A 21,791-nucleotide genomic window follows, 5' to 3' on the forward strand; every position below is an offset into this window, starting at 1 on the left:
CTGACACAGGCAGTGGGGCAGTTAAGAGACTCTCACGAATGTGCCAGTGGTAGTACTGTTGTTGCTATCTAGGATCCCCAGGTTGACTTTTCACATTTGCATAACCCACACAGACCACTCTCAAGTCAGAACTTCAGCGTACGTTCATGCAGTCAGCTTCTATCCTAAATCATCATAGAAACAGCAAGACCCTCATACTGAGTCCAGGTCCCTAACAGATGACCCCTCTGTGTATACCAACCTGATCATTTAAGGTGTATCATTTTCCCAAGGCACTAGCCCTTTGGACAGCAACCTTTGGATAGAATCTCTGTCAACAGAAATCTTACAAATGAAGAGCGTTAGGCTACTGCTGTTTTATTACAAACCAAGTTCCCAGCTGAAGGTTCTAATTAAAATTTGATTGGGGACAAATAGGTTCAGAATCTGCCAATTAACAGGTTTTTATAAAAGTCAAATGGAAAAGTATCTGGGCTAGTCTGTTGTGTATAAATTTTTCCTAGGGGGCACTTTTTAGAAGTTGCCAAGTGGAAAATCACCAGAATGGTAGTTTAGTGAGGCCTGGTTCCTGAGTCATTGCCCTGCAGATGTGGTTCCCAATCTTGCATAATTAGGAAAGATTAGAGGGTGATGGAGCAGAAAGAGCAGGTTTGGGTAGGATAGAGAATCATGGGGAGAGATTGTTGAAAAGAAACCAAAATCAACTTCAAAGCTCTTCCAGCAACTTTCTTTCAGGTGTCTTGGAAAATAATGTCGTCATCCCTGACAATTAAGGCCGATCAATTTATTATTTAGCACCTCCTAATTTGAAAAACTTGAAACTACAATATTAAAGTTAACTTTTCTTCTGTGGGTGTCTGCCTAGTCACTCTTCTAGAGAGTTCTGTCGAGTTACTGTTTGAAACTTGCTGTTTTGATAGTCTTTTCCGAAGACCGAATGTCTTCCCTGGGTTCTGGACCAAGCTCATCAGGGATTCCTAACCTCAGAAGATGCTGGCTTTTGGAGGAAGACTTGCTCACCCACACTCACTGGTGTTCTGCAACAAGACTGCAAGTCATTTCTCCCATATGCACCTTTCTAAAAGTAAAGTGAGCTGCTAAACTGTACTTGTAGTCAGTACGATTTCTACAGATTAAGGATAGGACATTGGTCTGATTATCAAAGAGCGTGACTGGGCTTGGACAACAGACAAATGTATCCTTCGGAGCTCCTTTTAAAAAAATGAACCCCAACTCCTCGCCAGTCTACTTATTTAGGGGATGTCTGGTACTTCTGCGGAATCATTCCGGTTTCCACGTGTTCCGCTGTTTGGGGAGGTCTCCACCGCCGCTGGGTGGGGCGTGGGCGAGCGGGTGGAGCCGCAAGAATCCGGTCCCTCTGGGACCTAGCGGAAGGAGCGTGCCCTCGGAGTCCCGGGCTGCGGCGCCCCCGTCTCGGCGCTGGCCGGCCAATCAGAGACCGCCTTCGCGTAGCCGCGCGTCAATCGTACCCGCCCTTTCGTCGGGCATCACTGGCTATTTAAAGGCCTGCGCCCCGGGCTGGCGCTGCCTGTTCTTCGGGAGGGGGTCTGCGGAACTTAGCGGTCATGGCCAGCCACCTCGTGCTCTACACCGGCGCCAAGATGCCCATCGTGGGGCTGGGCACCTGGAAGGTAAGTGCCCTGGGGTGGGGGTGGGCGCGTCCCACGGCTCGTCTCAGGCTCGGCGCGGCCTGGGCGGGAGGGATCTGCAGTGACCCAGAGGGGCCCCCGCCGAGGACGCCTGGCCTCCAAGGAGCCATACTTGGGCTGGCGGGGACGGGGTGGGGACCGGGGCACCGGGCGCTGGCCTGCGGTCCCGGGGGCTTGGGTGGGGGACTGCTGCTGTAGACGCTTGGCGGGTGGGATCCCCAGGCCGCGCTTGGACTCGGATCCCGGCTGGAAAATCACAGAGATGGGTTTCCTGAGCCTTGCCGCTCTGGCCCGAGGGGCGGGAATCGCGAGGCAACGGGGCCGAAAGGGGTGTGAGGGGCCGAAAGGGGTGTGAGGGCGCCGAGCTCCGGCGTTTCGCGTCTGAACCGCACCTGTGGCACCTGCGCCTTTGTCTCTCTCCTAAATAGTTCTTAATTGTTTTCGTTTTTACTCTCTCAGGAATAAGCACTCACATTAAGCCTGGAGACTGCAGATAATTAGATTAGCTGCCACGAGTTTGCCCAGGATGCCCAGGATCTGTCTCCGTGTCCCCAAACACGCGACGCTGACCACTTGTAGCTGAGTTTGCCTCTCAGGGTTGGGGGGTGGGTGTCGTATGCGGGGCAGACCTTCGCAGAGAATCTGGGCACCTGTGGTTACCTCCCGGAGAAAACTGTTAGTTGGCGCCAGTATTAAAACTGTCTCAGGAAACCTTAACAACCACGGAAATGTTTCCACAGCGTCCCTAAGAAATGGTTAGGAATAAAAGGCTAGCCTGATTATCTGACGAGTAGGGAGCACAGAAGGGTGGTATTATGGGCGCTGAGACAAAACCCAGTGTTTTAAAAAGCTCCTTATAAGTTAGCTTTGGGGTATTATATATTACTTTCTGCAGCTATGACCCAGGTTTTCCCAGGAACTTTGAATGTGGGCCTGGGCATGGGATATTTACACATGGATAAGGAAATGAGAGGATTCAGTGCACTGTTCAGTGGTTTCATCTAGAACAGAGGGTGGGGTTTACCTCTACCCTAAAGGCTGCAGTTAAAGATTAGTAAACATAAGAAATAAGAAAAGGGTCATAGAGTTGCTTCATACAAAGTGTTTCTTGGCCAAAGTAATCAGCATATGTGTAATTTGTGTTTCCTTCAAGATGTCCAGTGATGGCTCTAAGGGTGTAATTGAACTATGACTGTGATACCGACTTAAATTTCAGCTGTTGAGGGTTATTCTCTTGGAATGGATGTTAAAAGACACTTTATTGGCAATAGTAAATTATTATAGTTTATATAACGATGCAGGCAATGCACAGACATACACATATAACTGGAACAAAAGATCCACAAGACACTACTTGGTGGGATGAATTCCAATATTTTTTTTCTGTTTTGTGTTTTCATGAATTATGTTCCTGACCTTGGCCCATTGTTTGAAAATTACTGTTCTAGGGTAAAGAAGGAATAAAAGTTCTTAAAAAGAGGGTTTACAATTTTTTAAAATTTTTAAAAAAATATTTAGAGAGCATGTAGGCAGGGACAGAGGAAGAGGGAGAGAATCCTCAAGCAGACTCCCTGTTGAGCTCAGAGCCCGATCCCTATGCGGGGCTCCATCCCAGGACCCTGAGATGATCTGAGCTGAAGCCAAGAACCGGACGTTTAACCGACTGAGCCACCCAGGCGTCCCTATTTTTTTATTTTTTTAGGGAGAGAGCATGCGTGCAGGCGGGATGGTGGCGGGGAGAGAGAATCTTAAGCAGGCTCTATGCCCAGTGCAGAGCCTGATCTTAGAACCCTGAAATCATGACCTGAGCCAAAATCAAAAGTTGAATGCTTAACCAACTGAGCCACCCAGGCGCCCCTTAAAGAGAGTTTTAAATCCTGCACCTGCACACTTAATTCCCTGAAAAGCTGTATATTTATTTAAAATAACATTATAAAATCTATACTTCGGTCATTCATTTTGGCAGACTATGTTCTTTGAGGACAGGGTAGCATCTGTCTTGTTCACAAGTATTTCCAGCACATCTCACAATGCCTGGTGAAGAGTAGGTACCCGCTCAAAAGATATGCAGATAGATGTTGAATTAATACAAAGAAGTAAGATAACTTTGGATGGTGGGGGAGGTGAGGAGATGAGGTTTGTACGGAATTGTGTTGAGGTGTGATGGGGTGGTAACAGTGAAATAACTAGCACAAGTATGGGCTTAGAATGGATTCCTTTTTTTTCCCCCCTAAAGTATAACAGTGTAGATAGTAGCGATTCTCCTTTCCCCCGTATATGTGTACATATTTCTTCACAGATGCTGGACAAAAGAAGGGGTGACTTAAGAAGCACTTGCTTATCTTTGTGAGAAGTGGGGGAGGCTCTGCAAGTGGGTACAGTTCCTTGTTCTGGATCTTTCCTGTCATGGCATCTGTGTTGTACCATCCAGACCCTTCTCAGGGCTCTAGTGGTCTCTGATCTGCTTATGCATCAAAGGTCGTCAAAGTTGCCCTTCTGTCTTTGGAGGTGAGGCTTGCAGGCAGACGGGAGAGCATCTCTGCCTCAGACCCTGTGTGGCTTAGCGAGTGTCTCTCCCCGGCAAGCGTGCCTTCCGCATTAGACAGGAAGTAAACACACCAACATTGTTTTGCCAGGAGTCCGTTGAAACAGATTTCTTCTGATGCCCTCTTGCAGTCTTGTTACTAGTAAGTGTTCTGACTTAGCTGAAAAATTGTTGGTAGTTTGATCATTATAACGCACCCACATACTCCAAACTGAGGAGTGGAATACAACTGTGTTTCTTAACCTCTTTTCCATGATCTCCACCCCTGCCCCACGCAGGAACCTGGGAGACATTTTTTCCTAATTGCCCCCACATAAATTTTATCAGAGATAGACTGTACATCTGTTTGTGTCCTGTGGCCCTTCAGAGGGCCACAAACCATTGTGTAAGCTGTTTATTTTTTTCCCCCCACTGAACCAGTTTTGCCTCTTTGAGGGTGATATCTCCCCCTTTAAGAACACATGAGGTAGAAAAAAATGTGCTGAGAAAGACTTTCTGTCACATTCCCAAAGTGGGACAAGCTTGTAATGGCCCCAAGATCCCGGGTTGGGGGAGAGGGGAGAGGTGCTGGCATTGGAGCTGAGACCGTAACTTGGTTTTCTTGTTCTCCTGCCTCATCTCCCTGTGCGCCTCCGCCTGGCCCTCTTCAAGATCAAAGATATTTAAGTTAAGTCTTCCCCAAGCAGGGCCAGTTCTGGTCCATTCCTGTCTTAACCAAGTGGAGATATCAGTGCCTTAGAATTCAGCAGAGATTGATTCAGGTTGAGCGGGAGAAAGTTAATTTCAGCTTTATTAGTTGGTTTGTGTTTGTTGCCAAGCCTGATTATGAGCTTTGATGCCAAATAGTAGCCAGATTGTTGTCATGTGATAAGGCAACCGGAAAGGGTGGTCACCTTACTTGCATGGAACTGTAAAATGATGTGGACGTACTGATCAGGAGCCCAGTGGGGGGCTTCTGCACCAAACATCGAACAGCACACTATCTATTGACCGTAGATTGGACATGAGAGGTAGCAGGCTGTCGTCGTTCTCTGGATTCTCCCCCGTGCTTGGTCTGTGGGAGTCTCAGGAGTACGGCAGATTTGAAGCCTTGTTTATACAAACCACCAGATCCCCAGTCTCCCATTGGTGCAGAGTGGGAGCATTGTGTGCCCTGCAGCGGGAGCAAGCCGGCTTGCTCAGATTTACCTGAAGTTCACGGAGACTGTATTGTCAATTGGTTAAAGTAGAACAGGGATTAAACCATTTTGGTCACCAAAATACCCATGTTCACTATCAGAATACCTAACTTTTTGTTAACATGATGCCGAATTGGACACCAGAAATTTTATTTGTGAATAGGAATTAGGACAGATCAAGCCTGGGCCTCTTGCCTAATCCCTATTTCTTTGTATGCTCTTCCGGCATAGAGGGGGGTTGGTAAACTACAAGCCACAGGCCATTTTTGTAAATAAAGTTTTATTAGAATATGTCTCCTGTGTACGTATTATTTGTGACTGCTTTTGTGTTGTAGCGGCAGAGTGGAGCACTTGCTACTGGCCGTAGGGCCCACAAAGCCTAAAATATTTTCTGTCTGGCATCTTACAGAAAAAGTTTGCCAACTCCTCTTCCAGAAGATTCTAAGTAAATTGATCAGTACTTGGAATACATTTTGAGAAGTCACAAATGCCTGTTAACACTTGCATCTGGTTGAAATGACTTACAACGAATACTTAAAATAGAAAATTATATTGTACAACCACTAGTATTTAAACAAACCTAATAATAAAAAAATGAGTTTCTCTTAGACACAGGTTGAGTTTCTCTAAAGAAAAGCTGGTTTAATCAGAAGAAGTTAAATGATGTTTGTGGGGACAGCTTTTCTGTGATCATGGTACTTTTAAAGGCTTTCGAGGTTGATGGTCCTGTTTATTAAGTCCAAGCTCACATCAAAAGTTATGGTTTCCTATTCCTTACTCTAGAATTATCACTGGCACAGTGTTCTCATCCATCTTACCCAGGATTTTTTTCCCCAAAGTTTCCTTTGTTCCCATCTCCCCTTTTATTGCAAAAGTGATACCTGCTAACTAGAGAAAATTAAAAAAAAAATACATCAGAAAGAACACAGTCCCCTCTTTCCAGAAATCCCCATGGTTAATGCTTCAAGGGATTCAGGCTCTGAAATACTTGTTTTTTTTTTTTTTTTTTTTTTTTTTTTTTTTTTTTTTAACCATTGACACCATTTTATAACCTTTCTGGTTGAGCCTTGCAGAAGGGGTAGAGGGAGGGTTATTTTAAAGTAACAGATAAGAGCTACATGCAAAGGGGAAGTTGATTAGGTTTTAAAAGTGTATATGTGTTAAGGGGGGGGCACTAATATGATCTGAGTTGGTATTAGCTGGCTGCGAGTGTTACAAAGCGAGGAGATGGGGAGGCCTATCTTGTGGAGATGGTGTGGGTCCCGGGGGCCGAGAGTTCTCACTGCCATCAGTTGATGCCATCAGCCCAGACCGTTGTCAGGTTGCTGCCTGAGCTAGCGTTCTGGAGCTCTAAGGTCCAAGAGAGTTGGGCAGGCATGCGTGTGCCTAAGTCACAGGGCAGATTATTGGCAGAATCGATTTAGTCTGTAAGATTTGTACAATTTGGTCATCTGTAATTTGAGTGCTTCCTATAATGGTTTTCTGCAGATTTGCTGCGAGATGTATGGGAATATACTTTCATGATTTATTTTCTTTTCAAAGTTTCAGTTTGGACCACTCCCTTCGGTTTGCATTTGTAAATGGGGACTTGAAATGGAGAGATGGTATAATCATGTAGTAACATTACCAAGTTTATTGTGTGATTTTTCACCATATCTTAAATTGGCTGATTCGTTAGTGGTAAGAGAAGTTCGTTTAGTCTCTTTCTGGGAAGGGTTAGATTGAGATCATTAATAGTATAGTTTGTGGACTCTGGTACATTTTCATTCCAGAGAATGATTTTTCCAAGGCCAGGAGACTTATCCTTTCACTGACCAGTGTCTCGTGCCTCTTAAGATCCACACGGAAGGACAGACCTTAGGCAGAGCATGGCTCTAAGGTCCTGCCAGAGGTTGAGTCCTGACATCTTTGACTGACTGATCATGGGCCCGTGGCATCACCTCTCTGTGCCTTACTTTCCCTAGCTATAATGATAACAGTATCTGCGGGGTTGTGAGAGATACGGGGTATTAATGTACTTAAAACCGGTAAAAACGGGTCCGTGTTTTCAGTTTGAGCCAGTGTGTGCTAAATAAAGACCCCACTGGTCAGTTTCCATTCAGTGACATAATCTGCCCTGGCGCAAGCCTTCTGGTAACCAGGATGCCTGTTTGCCTGTTCCAGGGTCAGCCCAGGGGACAGCCATCCGTCCCCCTGCGGCACGGCACGTGGCCCCATGTGGCCTTCCCCGTGGCTGCAAAAGGTGTCCCCAAAAAGGGGAGGCTGGCACACAGCTCCCATTCTCGGGAGTCTTGTCACAAATTGCTACAAGTTCTGAAGACTACATTTATAAAATGCCCAGCAGCCCTTCTGTTTTTCTTTACCCTTGGAAAGCAGCGTGGCCAGCTTCCCAGCGCCTGCGTCCCTAGCTGATCTCTTGGTCATTTCTGCCCTTGGCTTCTCTCTGAAAACGTGAACTTTTTTCAGTTTTGTGCCACTCTTTCGGCAACCTTGATTATCCTAGTTTATACTTTTCTGGCTCCAAGGAACTGAATAACCAACTTAATGTTGGGCAGAATAAAAAGTATGTTTGAGGTGGGAATTCAAGGGCCCACAGGACGCCCTCGGGCATACCCGGGTCGAGGCTATACGTGATGTCGCTAGGAGCCGTCTCTTTCGACCCTCCGGTCTCTCAGCCCCACTCTCTTCAAGCAGCTCCTGGCTCCATTCTCCCAGCACGGCGACCCCAGCAGAATGGGAGCTTGTCTTGGTAGTTCCAGAGACTGAGTCTCATGGGCCTGGTTTGGGTCATGCCTCCACCTTTGCACCAGTTGGTGTGGTAGATGGAATGTGTGGCCAGGCCTGGCCTGGGGAACGTGGCTTCTCTCCAGGGGTGGGCTTCTCTCTGCCCAGTCCCTTGAATCTTGAATGGTGGGGAAGTCTGCACCTGTAGCTTCTTTGGTCCTCTAGGAGATAGGTCATCTGGAGAAGTACCCTCTCTTACACCTGAGGTTAGCACCCTGCTTCCTCCTTGGGGGTGAGCAAGCTCAGCGCGCTAACAGGCTCTGGCCATATGCTTGTTCCCACGGGTTCATAATCCGCACTACCCGCCCCCCCACCTGTTCGCAACAGCTGATGTCAAAACAGCGAATGTCTGCAGCTGCTCCTAGCCCTGGGGAGTTTTCTTTTCATTCTCTTCCCCCCAGCTCTCTGGAGGAATGCACTGTATTCATTCCACAGTCTGTTGCACATGTGTGTATTTTTCCCCTCTCTGGTCTCTGTAGGATCAGCGAGGAGATGGAGTAGATGTCCGTGCCGTCAGTCTGGGTGCTGGCGAAGCTTGAAGGAGCCTTCTGCTCCCCGACAGCCAGGCTCTGACCTGTCCTGGTCAGATGGCTTGGGCTCGGACAGCTGTTCTGTCTCCTTGAGGCTCGGCCCACACATTATTGATGCCCATTTCCCCTCTCCTTTCAACTCATTTCTGTGTGCTGCCATCTCAGAGGGGCCGTCTCCCACCCCTGCCTCTTAGAGCAGGTTCTTACGTGGTCACAAAAAGGCACCAGCCTTGGAATCTATATCAGTAATGTTCTTGACTTTATGGTGATCTCCCAGAACTGCTGAAAAACGAGTGATTGCCAATGTCCAAATCCACACCCAAAAGGAGAGACAGTAAAGCATGGGTGTTTAGTGACAGCTCAGAGACCAAAGGGGCATGCGGTAAATATTTACAGCAGTTATTAAAATATTCTGAGCTATTTGAAGGAAATGGTGTCCCTTATTGTCTTGGGAACCTAAAAGATTCAGGCGTAGGGTATTTTGTCTGTTTCTTATACGGTGGTTTGGAAATGAACAGATGGAAAGAAGCAAGCGGGACCGCTCCGGCACGTCTCTTTAGGGTGGTCTAGGCTGCCATTACGTGGTCGTCAGAGTACCCTGAAATGAGGCCGACATCGCACCTCGGTTCCCCGCCGCCGCCTGAGAGCCGGTAGTTTAGGAGGCTCCTTGGGCCGCAGCTGGCCACCCGCAGCTGTCGGAGAGGGGCAGGAGCCTCAGGGAGCAGGGGGCTCACACTGCCCTTCTTCCTTCCTGGGCCGCTTCGTTTGTTTATTTCAACTCCCATGTCTTCCGTTCCTTTCCTTTCAGTCCCCTCCGGGCAAAGTGACCGAGGCTGTGAAGATTGCGATCGACCTTGGGTACCGCCATATCGACTGTGCTCACGTATACCAGAATGAGAATGAGGTGGGCTTGGCCATCCAGGAGAAGCTCAAGGAGCAGGTGGTGAAGCGTGAGGACCTCTTCATCGTCAGCAAGGTGCTGCCGTGCAGGGGAGCCTGGGCGATGGGCTTGTCCTCCACGCTTGTGCGATGGCAGTGTGGGCTTAGGAGCCAAGGCCATTCTTCTGGGGAAATGGGTTGATTACAGGCCATAGAGGGCTCCAAAGCTCGCTTGTCCATTGTCTGTTGGATGGTCATTCAGTGTAGAGCCATTGGTTAGAGCCCCATGTTGATGAGGCTTAAGTTGTGGGTTGGTGCTCCCTTTCCAGAGACTTCTCTTGGAGGACAGAACTTGGTTTCCATCTGGACACTGGATCTCCACTGCTGGCCACCATCTTTCACCTGGTGGCTGTGGGTGCCCAGAGGAACACTGGGTGGGAGGGTGAGGCTGACCCCACAGAGACCAGCCTTGTAGGAAAATGGCCCTGAGCGCTCATGATTAGGGCCTGGGCCTTCCCAGCCTGTCCATTATGCCCTCAATTTGGTCCCTCTGATAGGCACCTCAGTACCCTACCTTCCTTTGGAAAGTTAGGCTCTGCAGTGTGCAATGGAAACTACCTCACCACCACTTCCAGCATCACCGTGAAAGGGGTGGGTTGCGTCTTAGAGCCGGCTGGCTCCCGGCTGGGGACACGGCCTCCTGCGCGCAGGGTAAGACGTGCTCTCTCACTGGCTGCAGCTGTGGTGCACGTATCATGAGAAGAGCATGGTGAAGGGCGCCTGCAAGAAGACGCTCAGCGACCTGAAGCTGGACTACCTGGACCTCTACCTTGTTCACTGGCCAACGGGCTTCAAGGTAGGCGGCACAGCTCAGGCCAGGCCCTGTCCCTCCACGTAGCCTGTGATGCGTTAGGCCCTCCTGCGTCAGGTGGGTACACGCTGTGTGTGTGTCCTCACTGGCCCTGGCACTGCCCCTGGAGTAGCAGCCAGTGCTGTCAGCTGGGAGCCGTTAGAAATCAGCCTCCGGCCCCAGGCCTGCTGAATCTGACCCATCGGCGACTCGATCACACGTTACAGAATTTGAGGAGCGCTCTGCTTTGTCATTTGCTGGTGGTACCGTTTCAAACTGTGACCCCGAACGTGGCTCAGGTGACATGGTGCTGTGGCCCCAAGACCTCATTGGCTGTCACCCTCTGCCTCCGTGTGTGTGGGTATAGTCCTGCGTTCTGCACACAGGCCCCATCCTGTGGAAGCCTGATCCATGGTCCTTGGCGACCAGAGTCTGCACCAGACAAACTCGAGTTATTACCTCCTTTGCCTTCCTCATAGCCACAGGGTCCGTCTTCTGCTTTGTTGGCCAGATTGAAGGCATGTGGTTTTTATCCTTTAGCCCTGTTCTGTCCTGCTGGTTCCATCAGACCATCAGCTGCAACCCGTTTGAAAGGAAAAGTGTCTGGGGCCTTGAGAGGTTGTCTCTCTGTTTACTTTTCACACTGACCCGTGCGTTAGCCCTTGATTATCTTCCGAAAACTTAGTCAGCTAGGGTCGGTCAGAGTAGTTTTTTGTAGGACTTTGCTTTTAAAGGTGCAGGTCTATGAAGGGCTGTCATTGATTGTTTGCTCTTGTAACGACAGCCGGGGAAGGAATATTTCCCACTGGATGGAGAAGGCAATGTGATTCCCAGCGACACCAGTTTTGTGGACACGTGGGAGGTAAGGCAGTCCCTGATTCGGTCTGCGCCCTCCTTGCTGGTTTCCCTTTCTCCCGTGAGTGATCGGCTCTGGTGTGTCTTTCCCTGCGTTTTGCTGTTGGGTCACCATGTTTGCTCTTCCTGTCTTGGTAAAGCCAGCCTGGCTTTTGTCTTGGGGTCTCTTGGCTTCTCAGAGGTCTTTTACCGCCACTGATCAGTAAGGGCCGGACCTGTTAAGCTGGCCGGAGCTAGAGATGCTTTTCCCCTCCTTGTCCTCTCGGGCACATGTCAGGAGCAAGCAGCCCCCCTTTTGTTGGTAGGCGATGGAAGAGCTGGTGGATGAAGGGCTGGTGAAAGCCATTGGAGTCTCCAACTTCAACCATCTTCAAGTCGAGAAGATCTTAAACAAACCTGGCTTAAAATACAAGCCGGCTGTTAACCAGGTAAACCTCGGCAGGGAGGGCATGCGTGGGAGACTACGTTGTTACTGTCTGAAGCTGGCAGTTACTTCTGGTCCACGTCCACCAGGAAGCAGCCAGCAGGCAGGTCCCGATTCCGGATTGAGAATGATGATGAGTCATCTGGGAGCCAAGCTTGCAGGAGAGACGGGTTGAGCCTGGCTTGTGATGACTAGGGCTCTCCCGAATTATCAGCCTGAGGTTGAGATCCTCAGACCCATCACAGTTGATAAATGGCGGAAGCCAGAACAAACCCTTGGGGCCCATGGCCACAGTACACACATAACATTATTGTTATTCATGTTGAGGACACTAGCTGGGAAACGTAGACAGTTGTTACAGCTTATCCGGGAGCTCAGGCGGTCATACATCATTTTCTGTCGGGGGGGGGGTGCACTTACTGTATGTCCCCACGCCTGTGCACACATGCCACCGTCAGCCCCAGTGTTTACCTGCAGATCGAGTGCCACCCGTACCTCACTCAGGAGAAGCTAATCCAGTACTGCCAGTCCAAAGGCATCGTGGTGACCGCCTACAGTCCCCTCGGCTCTCCGGACAGGCCCTGGTGAGGTTCCCACTGGATCGCGTTCTCTTGTCTGTTGGTGAAGGTTAGAAATGGCTAGAAAGAAAAATTCAGCATCAAGGAAAATGCTTCTGGCGCCACTTTGCAGACCTACCCAGGAGCCTCTTGTTGGGTTTCCTGGTTGGCATTTCTAGTAGCAAAATGGCTGCTCTCTTTCCAGAGGGTTGGGAGTTTGTACCCGAGCTTCAAATCCGGAGGAGACTGGTGGGCTGCCCTCTAAGGCTGATGGGAGTTAGAGCTACCTTGAGTGAAAATGATGGTGGGTGTTCACACAGGCCATCTTTCTGTCTCCAGGGCCAAGCCTGAGGACCCGTCCCTGTTGGAGGATCCCAGGATCAAAGCCATCGCAGCCAAGCACAATAAAACCACAGCGCAGGTACCATCCTCTCCACGCGCCCGCGACTGTTCCTTTGAACGCCCTGCATTCGTAGTGGTCCCCTTTACCGGGGAGGGAGAGGCGACCAAGCCCTCCCTGGCAGTGCAGCTTGAGGTCCTGGAGCGGGTGGGAGACCGGTGCACAGACTAGGACGCCAGAAGATGGCCACATGGTGGGGATGGTGGCGCCCGCCTCCCCCTCTACAGGCCACCCTGAGGGGCCGCATTTGCCGACGGAGGTGGGAAGCTCATCTCTGGTCACAGAAGAGCACTCATTATCAGCCACCTGGGAAATGTTCTTTTTCTCTCAAGTGGTAGGATGGCTTCCTCCTTGTGAGCAGTACACCTGGGAGACACGGAAGTGCGTGGCATGGCTGGGGGTGACCCTGACCTCTCTGAGTCTCCGTTTTCTCCCATGTGACATTCTGGAATTTCCGTCTTTGGGGAGCGGATGTATGTAAGACTAAGTGATGTGATAATGTAGTTATTAGTGTACATACACACTCAGCCCCTCTCTTCACAGATTCTGATCCGGTTCCCCATGCAGAGGAATTTGGTTGTGATCCCCAAGTCCGTGACACCCGAACGCATTGCTGAGAACTTTCAGGTAAGATCCTGGCTGGTCGGCCAGGGTGATTTCAGCGGAGCAGGAGATAGGGCCTCTCCCCTCGTGCCCGGATTGTCATGTGTGGGACCCCCACGGTCCTGTCTCTTCTGTCAGGGAGCCAGCCTGTGTAGACAGCTGTGTTTGCACACTTGCCCACAGATGTAACCAGGGAGCGTACAGCAGGCTTGCTTTCTGCGCGTTCTGACATGAGGGCCTTCCTGGCGCCCGCGTGTGCCGCCCCTCCCAGGCCCGCCTGATGGCAGCGTTCTTCCCCGGCAGGCTGTGGTCCTCATGGGAATGGTTCCCCCCGAAGGACCGTTCTTGTGCTCTCCGGCCAGCTGTTACTTGCTTCGGCCCATCTCTGATACCATCTTCTTTGACGGCACCCTTCAGCTCCCCGGCTGGCCTGCATTCCTCGTTCCTCTGCCCCCCCCCCCCCCCGCCCCGAGTGCTCTGTGCAGCAACTCCCTCCAGCGTGCGCTCGCTCGGTGCTTGGGTTGGAGTTGTTGAAGTACCTCTTTCCTTCGCCTCGCTGTAAACTGAGGCAGCGGACACTTGCGATCCCTGATTTTCTTCCCACTGCTGCTTGTCCTAGAAATGCTCAGCCCTTCTGTGGTTTCGACAGTCACTAAATGGACTAGAAAGTAGCATTTTGCTCAGAGGCTCTGGGAGGGACTGTCTTCTTAGTTTTGTATAGTGTCCAGCCAGCACGTGGGTGCTCTGAGGAGTCCTGCAGTTCCGAGTCTCTGACCTTTGTCTTCTTCCTGCCCTCCCCACTCAGGGCAGCCTCTCCCCAGTGGCCCTGCACAGAGCTCTTTGGGTACCTTGTGGTCTGTGTTTGGCCTTTATTTGAAGAGCTTACTGGGTTTTATTTTTTTCTTTTGAGGTCTTTGACTTTGAACTGAGCAGCGTGGAGATGACCACCTTACTCAGCTACAACCGGAACTGGCGGGTGTGCGCCTTGGTGAGGTGAGTGCATGCTGGGAGAGGATCTGAGGCCGCAGCCCTGGGAAGCTCCCGGAGGCCGTAACGTCTGTGTCCTGTTAGGACAGCAGTTCTGACTGGTGCCCGTCGCCTTGCTTTCTACCCGTGCGCAGCGGGAAACGCTTGAACCCCTGTCAGCTGAACTGCACACAGCCGAGGGGAAGATGCCAAGAGATCGGTTCTAGAGATCTCCTTCCGCCCCAGCGGCATTGTTGGCCTAACCTGCAGCAACCACATATCTTAGCATTAGTTTTCAAATCTTAGCGGCTCATCTGAAACCAGGTGATCCGTGTGGCTCCTTTCCCACCTTCCTGGAAGAATTCGCATGTGACTCTATCTTTATTGACTTAATCAAAGGGGTTCAGTAGGAAGACTGTGGTGCTTGGGGCTGAGGAAACGTCTCGACTCCTCACTGACTGATGGTCACCCAGGGCCCCTCCAGCTGCATATTTGCTGGCTTGCATTCCCTGGGATTTGTAGTTTGGAATTTGAGGAAGATGACAAGGAAGGTTGGGTTTTTTGTTTTGTTTTGTTTTCCCTTCTTCTCTGACAGTATAGTAACTAACGTTTGAAACTCATTCCCTGCTTTGTAAGACGAAGCCTTCGTTCTAGAGTGGGGACTGAGCTTCCTCTCTCACTCTGTGTATGGCCTGTTTCTTCCCCATCTCCCAGTGCTTAGTCTTCTGAGCAAGACTTGGACTCTCCCCCCCCCCCCCGGTGGGGTAGGGTGCTGGCCTTCTCTCTGCTGCCTCTGCAGTCCATTTGCAGCATGGTGGGGCTGCCACCGCCCTGGCACCTGTCTGCCAGGTCTGCGTCCTTGGTGTGACCGCACCTGTGCGCATGTGGCTGTCACAAATAGGCCCCTAACAGTTTCTTACTGGCACACCAGGCCCTTTCCGACGCCCCTGTTTGTGTTAGTGGTGTTTAACCTCTAGGCGTTCAGATCCCTTTCGGATCAAGTGGGCAAGGGAGAGAGAAGTGAATCATTCGCCAGGTGATGTCTCGTCTCCTCTGAGAGTCTCTGTATCGTTCATTCACTTCCCTTTGCCCTTCCCTCTGCGGACACAGTGTATTGGCGCTCTCGGGGCTGACACACCACAGTGGTTTTCCAATGGGTCCCTCTTCCCTTCTCCTCCCTCCACTCTCCAGTGACTCTCCAGAAACTACTGTCGGGTGATGCTGGGGGCTGCTGTTTAATGGGGATGGGCTGGGCTGGAGTAGGGAGGGAGAGGCTGGTCCCACATTCCCAGTCACCTAGAAAGCTTTCTCGCTAGACATACACATCCATTGCCTCTTTTTGGCGATGATTGCTCACTGAGCTCTGCTGCTGAGGGCAGGGTCATATCAGGCTTGATGGGAGACAAAAAAAGGGGCAGACTAGGGGCATGTTTTGAACGGCTCCAAATCTTTGAGCGTTCTGTGCCCCGTGCTGGGTCCACCCTGGGCCTTTCACACTATGCCCAGCCGGTCTTTCCAGTGTGAGTGCAAAAACTTGTTCCAGCACGAGCCATTGGCCCTGTTCACACACACCCACCCAGCCTCTTCCCTTCCCTCTGTCTCCTGTGTCCCACTCTCCACTGCTCTCTGGGGCTCCCTTCAGCGCCCACAGAGACCAGGCAGCTTCCGTGCCCTCGCAACACTGGCTGTATCACATATGCAGACTCCTGACTCCTCTCCGGTCACCCTCTTACTGTTTCAGACTACGGGACACTGTCTGGTCCTGCCAGTTAGACCGAGTGACCGGGAAGCAGGAACCGGGTCTTGGCACCCCGAGTGCCTCAGGCACGGTGCTGGACACGCAGCGAGGGCAGGGTCCGTCACACCTGTGCCGGCTGATGAGACCCTGAGGCAGGGGAGCCAGGAGGGGGGCAGCAGCCCCCAGGCTTGCAGTCTGGAAACTGGCTCGTCCCTGGGGCCTCTATTTCTGCCTATAATGAGACCCTCACCATTTCTTTTTGTAATTTGTTGTAGTTGAACTCTCTTGCTTTGAAAAACTATCATGTTCCTCTTTTTCTCCCGACAGCTGTGCCTCCCACAAGGACTATCCCTTCAACGCTGAGTTTTGAAGCTGGCAGTGCCTGTTTCCCCCTCCAGGTGACCTGCCACCTTGTTCCCCGCGTCACTTTCCCTGTATGTGGTGTAGCGTGGCCTCTGCCCCTCAGTGGTGGGCTTGGCCTGTTTGGTGTTAGGTCTGAAGAGCAGTATCAGTAGGTTAGAAGCTTCTTCCAGTTCTCTTTGCCCTTCTTCTTGTCCAGCTGGGGAAAGTAGCACCTTAGTACTCTTTTCTGACTAAGTTGAATCTATAAAGTTGAAATAGTGCCACTAACAACTGGATTTTGGCTGTTGGGAACTGTAACCCTTTCATCCAAATTTCTTGCCTCAAATAAAAAGTTCTTTTGTGAACTTGTTGCTGTTTGTTTTATTTTGATTTATTAAAACAGTACACTGCCTTCTGTCTCACTCAGCCTTCATCCCCTCTATCACCTATAAAGGAGACGCTCAGCTGGGCAACAAGAATGAATACCTGACCTCTTTCCCTCTAGTTGGGGACCCTTCGCCCCCATACTTCACCCATTCAGCTTTAGGGTGATTGGTCTTATCTGGGTGCACATTCGAGTCACCTGGGGAGCCTTCAGTGCTAGTGATGTATGGACCTTGCCCCTGGGGACCCATCTGATTGGCCCACGGTGTCGCCAGGCCCCTGAGAGTTGGCAGGCTCCCCAGGTGTTCCTACTGCAGCCAAGGCTGAGAGCCACCGTTTTAGGGCTGAGAGGGGACGGGAATCCTTTTGTCACTTCACAAGTTACCTTGTTATTCCTCCTGCCTGTGAAGCCCAAAGTCCTACGTTTACTAAGCAGCCTGTTCACAAAGAGCTGCTTTCATGAAGCTCGTCGTCTAGATGAGAGGGAAGAGAAGCATCAGTGAAGAGAGGGCATCTGGGTGAGCTCTGGCCACCGTAACAGATGCCGTAGACTGAGTGCGCTACACAGACATTTCCTTCTCAGTTCTGGAGGCTGCAAGTCTGATCAGGGGCCAGCAGAGTCTAGTTCTGGTGAGAGCCTTCTTCCTGGGTTGTAGACCGTCCCCTTCTCACTGCGTCTTCACATGACCGAGAAAGAGGAATGCTTTAAATAGATTACACAAGTGAAGGTCTGTTTTCAGCGTTTACGAATGCTGTTGCTCATTTTGACTCACACTTTCTTTCCTGGAGTTAAATTGACAAAGCCTGGGAAAGGGGTGAGCTAGACAAGAGTCGACTTCGGGTTTCATGGAATTAACGGCTTTGTTGCTGACTATTTACGGGATGACTGTCGCCCCTATTAGGGGATATTAACTGCTGTGCAGGTTATCCGCAGGTAAAACGTACCCCCAAGGTTTTAGATAATTGGGCAACAGTGGTTGCTGGGCCTCAGCCAGGGATGCAGGAGAGCACCAGGCCCCTGCGTGGCAGGGTTTGGGCCAGATGGAGGGCTCGGAGCCCCACTGGCTCCCTGCCGCCCATAGCCTGCAGCTCTGGGCCTGGACCCCTCTTCCTGGCACCCACTCTTCACAGCGGCCCAGCTTCCCTGCCAGAGAGGCAGGTCCCACCTTATCCCAGGTTAAGCTGCAAACCTGTGCCGTCGCCCTGTAGATCGTCAAGCACCCTATCGTTTTATTGTAAATTGAGTCAAATAATCTCTGACCTCGTCCGTACCCTATTTCTCCGGTTAGCCCAGAGTTGGGTTTAACACGCTTTGGAAAAACTTTGGGGTGATCACTGGTAAGAGTTCCAATCCGATGCCACTGTGCTAGGGTCCTGCTTTAAGCACACATCAAAAGAAGATAATTTGAAAGCAAGAAGCACAAACAAGTTAAAAAAGGCCCTGCTCTGGCCTTGGTCCCTATTCTGTATCAGAGACTTGGTTCTTATCTAAGAACATGTCCCAGAGAAGGAGCTTTGCCTGGGGTGGGAAAGGAGAGGACAATTAAAGCCTCTTGAGTGAAGAACTGCATTTTGAAGGTTAAAAAGCGGTGTGGGTGGCCACATCAGTGGCCCCAGCACAGGCGGGTGCCCCGACTCGCTGGTGCTGGAATGTGGTGTGAAGGAGCAGTAGGTGTGGCCCGCCTTGGGCCGGCTTCATTCTAGAGCGAATTGATCCGAGGGTGGAGCAGACAGACATGGGGGGGATCGTCCTAGAGACTGGTGGGGCCTTCCCAGTGCAGAGCCCCTTCTCCCTTCCCTTTGTGCAGCTACAGCTGCTCCCTACAGCTTTGCACATTCCTCAAGTGGGGGCAGGTTTCCAGTGCAGCCTCAGCACTCAGGTGGACTCCTTGTCGTGAACGAAGTGACTCTCCAGGGGGCCACGGCCGTGGGAGTTCTAGAACAATAGTGCTGGTCCCATCTCTGAGGACCTTTGCTGGCGCCTCCAAACACACTTGCAAAATAGTTGGACTTTTATCAAAACAAAGTTCCAGCCAAAGAGTAGAATTGTTAATAAGATAATGAGAGCCACTGAAAGACGGAACTAAATTTAATTGAATCACATAGGCGATTAAGACCTGCACTTGAAAATCTCCCTGAACAATGCAGACTTGCTTTCAAACAGTCCAGTTTCTCAAGGGCCAGTTTCACAGAACACGGTTTCTCAACACTGCGTCCTGCTTCCCGTCGATACAATTGTTGGATGAGGGGTTTTCGTGCCGTGTTGGTGGCGCTCCCTGGTGGGACCCCGGAGCTGCCCAGCCAGGAGCAGCACCGCCCGTGTTGGGTCCAACCCCGGGAGGCTTCCCAGGGGGGCAAAAGGAACTACCTTTGGGGTTCATGGCTCCCTGGGACCCAGCTCCAGGTCACACCTGGTCTTCCTGTCCCTTGAAGGCATTTTCTGGCTGTGTTCCAAGAAGCCCCGAGTCTTCAGAATCCTGAAGGAAACTCCCCTCCCCTCTCCCCTTCCCGCCCTGGAGCTTGGCTACAAGCAGTGGAAGCAGCTGATGGCTTCTGAGGTCCCCTACCAGCCCAACGCCCAAGCTTGGCCAGAGGCAGCACCAGTCTCTGCTCTCCTTCCCCTCTGTCCGCAGGGCCTACCCAGCACCAGGACACCGAGCGGGCTCCCAGTAATGCCATTTGCACGAACAAGTAACCAAATGAATGACGAGCAGTTCTTAGAGCTGCGAACTAGCACAACCTCCTAGTGTAAACTCAGCGCACTTCCGACCCAAAGAGGGGCTGCTCAGTTTTGTGGCCTGCAATGCATGAAAGAGGCAAAGGTTCTACAGATGCAGACGGACCGAGTCGTCCTTGCAGCTCTCCTCTTCCTGGTCCGCGACTCTGGCAAACCAGTTAGCCTCCTGGCCTCGATTTCCCCAGTCGACAAAATGCGTCCCTCCTAGCAGTCACGGGGATTACACGAGGTACATGGCATGTAAAACCCCTCTCCTGGGCCTTGCCCACAGTGCCATCATTCTGACGACGGAATGTTGGCAATGGGAGCAAACCCAGCCTCCGCCTCACAGCCTGCTGCTGGTGTCCGGGGGGATGGCGCTCTGCCCAGGGAGCAGCGCTTTCTCCATGGCCCTGATTCTGGTCGCCTCCCCCGCGGCACAGGATACACTTCTCAGTGAGCAGCACGCTGCGGGCTGTTTCCAATCTCAGGGCCAGTGCGTCCTTCGAGAAGAGCAGGCCCTGAAGAAAATGCTGCTGGGGGCGCCTGGATGGCTCAGTCGGTCAAGCATCTGACTCTTGATTTTGGCTCAGGTCATGATCTCAGGGCTGTGAGATGGAGCCCTGCATTCGGCTTGTGCTGGGCGTGGGGCCTGCTTAAGATTCTCTCCCTCCTTCTGCTCCCCCACCCCCGCAAAAAAAAGAAAGAAAGAAAGAAAGAAAGAAAGAAAGAAAATGTTGCGTATGTGTTTGTCAGAAGTATTTTTTGGTACTGATAGATGAAATCATTGAGTGTTGGAGGTCATCTAATTTATTTTTTTGGCTGCAGACTTCTTTTTTTTTTGAAAGAATCCTGCATGGATCCCCAATATATAAACCAGATGGCCAAGCTGCTGTGGTTTAAGTGGGGGAGGAGTGCGAACCAAGCCAGTCAGCACCCTCACGCACAGCCCCCTAACTGTGAGGGCCTGACACCGCTGCAAAGCCTTGGGAGCCAACCCTTTGTTGTTTTTAAGAGCTATAAAGGTTTCTTTCACGCGGTTGTTGGAATTCAAGAATTTCAGAGTGGCTTAGCTGGTTGTGGATGGGGGTCTCTCATGAGGTGGCGGCAAATATGGTGGCTGGGACTACATCATGTGGAGGCTTGACTGGACCTGAAGGACCTGATCCCAAAGTGGAGCATTCCATCACTGGCAAGACAGTACGGGCCATTGGCAGGGGGCCCCAGTTCTCACCCCATGTACCTTTCCATAATGCTGCTGGAGTGATCGTGACATGGCGGCTGACTCCCTGATGAGTGATCCAGGCGATCACAAAGTGGAAGCCATAATGTCTTTCATTATCTGACCTCCGAAGTCACACACCACCATCATTTCCACAAAAGATCAGCCCTCTCCACTGGGTACATCCTGGAGGCTGGCTACCACAATTTGCAAACCCAGAACTGCCTATGTTTAGAAAGCATTTCAGAAGTAATTATAAACATGCAAACAATGTTTCAAAAGAATATATGTTCTGATCATCACGCCCAGCCAAGGCAACCCCTTGGTTTTACAACAACAGAAAAGCTTGAGGATCAGAGAGGTCAAGTGGCAGCCAAAACTCACAGAGCAATTTAGTGACAGAAATGGACCTAGAATCCAGGTGTCTGGATCGAGTCTATTGCATTACACCATGATATTCCATTTAATAAAAATTACAGTAACACACGTGTACAGCCTTATCACCAGGGGATCAAGGTTAACATCAGCGGTCATAGGTCACATTCATAATATGTGCTCTTGCCATGATGTGATGTGATGAGAATGGCCCTTTACCTCTTCCCCCAAAATAACCCCAGTCTAATCAGGAGAAAACATGAGACAAATTGTATTTGAGGGATGTTTTACAAAATATCTGACCAAGACCAATACCCCTCAAAACTGTCAAAGTCATCAAAAATGAGAAGTCTGAGAAGCTGTCACAACCAAGAAGAGCCTAAGGAGACATGATGACAAATTGTATGGGATCCTGGGACAGGAAGAAGGACATTTAGGTAAAAACTAAGGAAATCAGAATAAAGTCTGGATTTCAGTTAGTAAAAATTTATCAATATTGGTTCACTAATTATGCCAAATGTATCATACTAATGTGATCTGTTAATAATGGGAAACTAGGTGTGGAGTATTATGGGAAGCCTGTACTGTCTTCGAAAATTTTCTGTAAAACTATTCAAAAAATGTCTATTAAAAAAACTTTATAGAATGGTCAAAAAGAGCTGCTTTTCTAAACAAAATATAACAAGCCTAGGTTACTCACTTGCTTTAAAAATGCTCACATCTCTCTTAGATCAAGCAAACGAAATAACTAGCAAGGATACAGATTTGAATGG

At 50.5% G+C, this 21,791-nt stretch overlaps 1 protein-coding gene across 1 annotated transcript; it reads left to right on the top strand.

Moving 5' to 3' along the window:
• Positions 1-1,492: 1,492 nt before the first annotated feature.
• Positions 1,493-16,686, top strand: AKR1B1 (aldo-keto reductase family 1 member B). Its single transcript, XM_045792622.2, has 10 exons — positions 1,493-1,652; positions 9,516-9,683; positions 10,326-10,442; positions 11,221-11,298; positions 11,597-11,719; positions 12,193-12,299; positions 12,612-12,693; positions 13,216-13,299; positions 14,186-14,268; positions 16,307-16,686. Exons 1-10 carry the CDS (start codon positions 1,587-1,589, stop codon positions 16,347-16,349), a joined length of 951 nt encoding a protein of 316 aa, XP_045648578.1. The 5' UTR covers positions 1,493-1,586; the 3' UTR covers positions 16,350-16,686.
• The last annotated feature ends 5,105 nt before the right edge of the window (positions 16,687-21,791 follow it).

This window comes from Ursus americanus, chromosome 3 (assembly GCF_024610735.1).
Source record: "Ursus americanus isolate L20-20 chromosome 3, mUrsAme1.1.p, whole genome shotgun sequence".
In the NCBI taxonomy this organism is placed as follows: Eukaryota; Metazoa; Chordata; class Mammalia; order Carnivora; family Ursidae; genus Ursus; species Ursus americanus.

What these genes read in the sequence shown, in the direction of transcription:
- AKR1B1 (XM_045792622.2), top strand. Translation starts at nt 1,587, where the DNA reads ATGGCCAGCCACCTCGTGCTCTACACCGGCGCCAAGATGCCCATCGTG. An exon ending in ACAAGCCGGCTGTTAACCAG is followed by an intron (nt 11,720 to 12,192) that starts GTAAACCTCGGC and finishes GTTTACCTGCAG; the next exon opens with ATCGAGTGCCACCCGTACCT. An exon ending in GCATTGCTGAGAACTTTCAG is followed by an intron (nt 13,300 to 14,185) that starts GTAAGATCCTGG and finishes TTTTCTTTTGAG; the next exon opens with GTCTTTGACTTTGAACTGAG.